Here is a 4,572-nt window from a genome sequence, read left to right as displayed (position 1 = left end):
GTTGCTGAAACCAAAAGCAATCGCTGCTTTTTCGATGAAATTATCAATTTTGTTCATTATATATATGACGGAATTAGCAACATTGACCTTTATTTCATTCTTTGTCTGATATTGTCACAATGTCACAATGTATGAAATGGTATTAGTAAAGAAATTAAATTCCTTCCTTGACGTACCTGGGTCCTCAAATCCTAAATATTTCTACCTTTATCCCTTTAATGTTAGACACGATAAGAAACTACCATTTTTCTTTCCTGTACTAAATAAGGAAGGATATAGGATATTACAGTAATTTGCGAGGACTGCAGAAAACATCACTAAAAGCAATTTCCGGAAGTCGAAGAACCGCGTTGCAGAAATATTATTATATCCAGACGATACAATCCATAAAAACGATTTAATGACGGCCTTTGCAGAAATAGCCTCAATAGAAGAACTCTTTGCTTTCGGTCAATATATCCGCAGAATGCCCCAGGTCCGGAGCGTCGTTGCCTTCATAAATGCCTCTATTTTTCTGTGCCAGTGTTTTAACAAACCTGTAAGTAAAGAAAAGTTATAATTTAACATAGAGTCTGTTCGGAAAGAGAAGAGTCGTGGAATGTATTGGGCCCCATACATTCCACGACTCTTCTCTTTCCGCACAAACTCTAGAACTGTAGAAAATAGTTCCAAACAATTAGGTAAGTATCATGTTTTACAGGGTGGCCCAAAAATACGAGTACGTTGATAAAGTTTTTTTAAGAAAAATTAAACTTAGGTACACATCCTTTACTAAATAAATGTATAAACGTATTATCTTCAAAATAATCTCATTTAGCTAATGCACACATATACAGCTACATACACAAATGTACACATTTGTTAAAATTATCAACAATATGCCGTAGGTACTACCTAGTACCTAAAAAATTGTCAACACATTTACCTAAGACATACGAGTGGGGTATGTTTTTTCACCATAGGTGTATGACACAAGTTTGCTTAATCGTACTAACTAAAGCATGTTCATGTAATTGTAAACTGATATAGATGTAATATTATTATACGAAAGAAAATATACAGACCTCCACTTACAAACCTACTTAGGTAACATAAATTTGACGCGTACCTACTAAATTGAATTAGGTACCTACACCACTTACTTGTAGAAATGTATAAAGCCGTCGCGCTTGTCCTTGAAGGTTCTGTGTTCCTCTTCAATATACTTTTGAAAAAGGCCGTCTGAATCTTTTAAATTAAACAGGTTATTGTCGTTAATTTCAATCCCATGGTCACTTCTTAATACCTCCTGATGGTCACCGTCTTTGACCGCATCATCTACAAATACAAATACAAATATTTATTGATAACACCAATGTTACATGTCAGGAGAATTAGGTATACATTGTATAACTATAACTTATGTTGTTACATAATATAAAATTAATCAATTGTCAATAGCAATTTCTAAATCAAATAAACGAACTATAATTTGTGAAACTAAGCTTAACTTCCAAATACTTAACAGAGATCGATAACATAGCTTCTGCTGGATTATTTAACATTAGTTCTGCCTCGTGACGTAGTAACATCGACCTAAGTAAATACCCCAACTGCACTCACAAGTCTTTAAGTGAATAGCGTAGCGTTCCTCAACTTCCGCCGGGTCCAAATCTGCATATTTATTCATCACATAGATGGTCTTGCTCCCTTGCGATGTAGCATTCACTGCCTCAGCATCATTCAAGTTGTTTATAAATGCCAAATAATGATTTTGTTCATCAAACGAGTCGTTATATTCTTTATTATATTTTAGCTTAAAATCGGTAAATTTATCGGTTGCATTATCAACTGTATAAACCGTCCCATAAATATCTGGGATATTGAATATCAGAGTGCAAATAAATATAAGGTGAAACAACATCTTTACGTGCGAATAAAAACCACTGGCAAAATGGCTACATTTTTCTGAACACCAATCATTTTGATTAGTAGACCTACATCTAATCGATTTAACGCGCCATCTCAGATATCGGTAACCGATTGACAAACATACCTACTAAAACGACATACGACATACACATACGTCTTCATTTTGTACGAACACAAAAGAGCGACCCTAAATAAAAAGGGATTCATCGTGTAATCAGCTAATCTTGCGTGAAATACAGAATTCGAGTTCGACACGCTGTAAGTGGCACGGAATTTACAGGCGTCTATATTAAATCTCCTGTTATCCGACATTGGATCGGGACAAAGGGAGAGATTTCGACACAGTTCTTGGCCGAACGAGGAAAATTTACATTACAAACAAAAAGAGAAAGCTAACTTCCCAGACGTGAAATTACAACCATAAGGATCAGGGACACATTCAGCCCGTCGCGAAATATTGCCGAGGAGGGCACTATCACATGTCTGAAAGGACCTTTATTTATCACTCGCTTTTAGTCCCACTTCCTGGCCTTCCCGAATAAAAGCATAGGTACTCAATGAAATATTGACCGTGAAATCGATGACCCGCCCTCACGCTCCCATTGATGTTTATGATGTCATCCAGGATATATTTCTATCGATACCTATTTTGAACAAAGACAGTCATATTCAACTACCTACTGCAATAGGTATTATTCATTGTCTTTAGGATTACCCGAGCGAATGTCGAAACGAATGTAATTAAATTTAATATTCATGATGGGAAAGCTAGAGGCCCGCTATCACCGCTGAGGGTACGAATTTAATTTTGGGCCTTTGATCTAATATAATATTCGAGGCTAACCTCTAACGCGTTAGGCCGGTAATCTCTCCATGCTCTTGAGCCGTGTGATTAAAATTTCCTCTCATTACGAATACTATTAGCCGGGATTGGTCGAGATTAATTGCGTTCGATTAGTATCCACCGGCGAAACTTATTCCATCAGTCCTCTCATTTCACCTTATATCGGTTCACTCTTTTTTTAACCTTTTTCATCCGTCGCGACTGAGCTCGATTGACCACAGTCGTGCATGATTAATTTCCAATAATTTTTTCCCCCTTTTCAAATGCCATCAAATCTCTATGACTTATTGCTAAAATATCGGTAATTAATCAAGATACGCAAAAACCGTTACTCGCATATTTTATATTGGTGTATGTGATATTCCGTACTTAGGTAAATTTCGTTCTGATACAGAAATATGTCAAAGGATAATTGTATAATTATATATCTATAATGAGTCCATCGACATATTTCACATTTGTGTACAGACTGTTCTATATTGTTCTCGACGAAATTTATTCAAACCCCGTCACCCAGATTAGGTTACGAGGATACATACATTTTAAGTGCTTTTTTTAAATACGTTTCTATAATCGTAATCACCAACCTTATAGGGCTATTATACGCATATAAAATCGTTTCCCATCATAATAAATACGTGACTTTCTTCACAGATGAGAAGACACAAGCTGCCGACTAACACTCTATCGGAGCAAATTGATTTTCGAACAGGAAATATTGAACATTTTCTAGACACAGTCGAGCGAGCGCTGCATCAACAATGTGTGAGCATCACCTACTAAATATTACGTTAGCTGAAAAAAAATATCTTGGTATTTTTTTACAAGACGTCATCATCTTCCTCGCGTTGTCCCGCCTTTTGCCACAGCTCATGGGAGCCTGAAGTAGGGTTGCCAACCGTACTATATTATATAGTATTGTACTATATTTTGGCTCTCTGTACTATGTGCTTTTGGAAAAATACGAGTATATAGTACGCTAAAATACTATATTTCCGATTAAACGTATATTACACTTATGTTTAGTATTTTATCTAAAAGTACTACCTATATTTTTTTGAAATGTACTATATTTTTGATGCCTTATTCTGGAAAATACTATATTCCACCAAAAAATAGTTGGCAACCCTCTGAAGTCTTCTTAGTTGCCAAGCATCCCAAGAATTGGCGTAGGCACACACACACACAACAACACACAAGACGTATTGATGAATATTACAAAAATACAATGAAAAATGTATAATTCTGACGATGAGGTAGTATAGGTATTTTTAACGCGGGAAAGGAGGGAGGATAATTTTGGCCTTTATAGCGTAACTGGAATCTACACATTTTAATGAAAAATATGAATTAATAAAGAAGCTATCAGATTCAAATGTTAGACCTAAACACGCACTGGGTTTTTTACTTTGTGCAGTAAAATGAAAGAATTTAGAAGCTGAAACCTTACTTCATGAACCTTGGATATTTATTGGCTTTGGACCCATAAAGTTTTAACACATTCACATACCCGCTCGGCGGGTTCTCGGTTCGTAGCCGCTTTTCGCTGCGAAAGGGAAAATGCACGACTTCGGCTACAAGCGTAGCAGTGAATGGGTTAGGTTTTTAAATTTCGTAGCTTTATTTATTTTATAAATTAAGTATAGCGGTGAAAGATAAGAATTATGTATGTAATTATCATTTAACGCAATTATCCTGCAGCGGTAAATATAACAGTGATGTTATTTAAATATTGCCTAACTATTTCAATTTATTTTACGTGTTGGTATTTTTAAATGACTATTGTCAAATCCTCTGTCGGCGGCTAGTAAGAAAAC

General features: G+C 35.6%; 1 protein-coding gene across 1 annotated transcript; it reads right to left on the bottom strand.

Annotated features, from left to right (window-relative positions):
• Positions 1-415: 415 nt before the first annotated feature.
• Positions 416-1,916, bottom strand: LOC134650658 (uncharacterized). The gene is made up of 3 exons (XM_063505589.1): positions 1,603-1,916; positions 1,149-1,317; positions 416-542 (listed from the first exon to the last, which is right to left on the bottom strand). Exons 1-3 carry the CDS (start codon positions 1,901-1,903, stop codon positions 425-427), a joined length of 588 nt encoding a protein of 195 aa, XP_063361659.1. The 5' UTR covers positions 1,904-1,916; the 3' UTR covers positions 416-424.
• Positions 1,917-4,572: the final 2,656 nt, after the last annotated feature.

Source organism: Cydia amplana, chromosome 9, assembly GCF_948474715.1.
Source record: "Cydia amplana chromosome 9, ilCydAmpl1.1, whole genome shotgun sequence".
In the NCBI taxonomy this organism is placed as follows: Eukaryota; Metazoa; Arthropoda; class Insecta; order Lepidoptera; family Tortricidae; genus Cydia; species Cydia amplana.
Note: the sequence above shows the minus strand (reverse complement) of the source record. Positions and strands in the feature narration are given on the sequence as shown.

Excerpts from the sequence above, each read along its gene's own strand:
- LOC134650658 (XM_063505589.1), bottom strand. The coding sequence starts at position 1,903 with ATGTTGTTTCACCTTATATTTATTTGCACTCTGATATTCAATATCCCA. Across the intron at positions 1,318-1,602 it reads CGCTATTCACTTAAAGACTT|ATGATGCGGTCAAAGACGGT; the intron begins GTGAGTGCAGTT and ends TTGTATTTGTAG. Across the intron at positions 543-1,148 it reads CGCGACGGCTTTATACATTT|TTACAGGTTTGTTAAAACAC; the intron begins CTACAAGTAAGT and ends ACTTTTCTTTAC.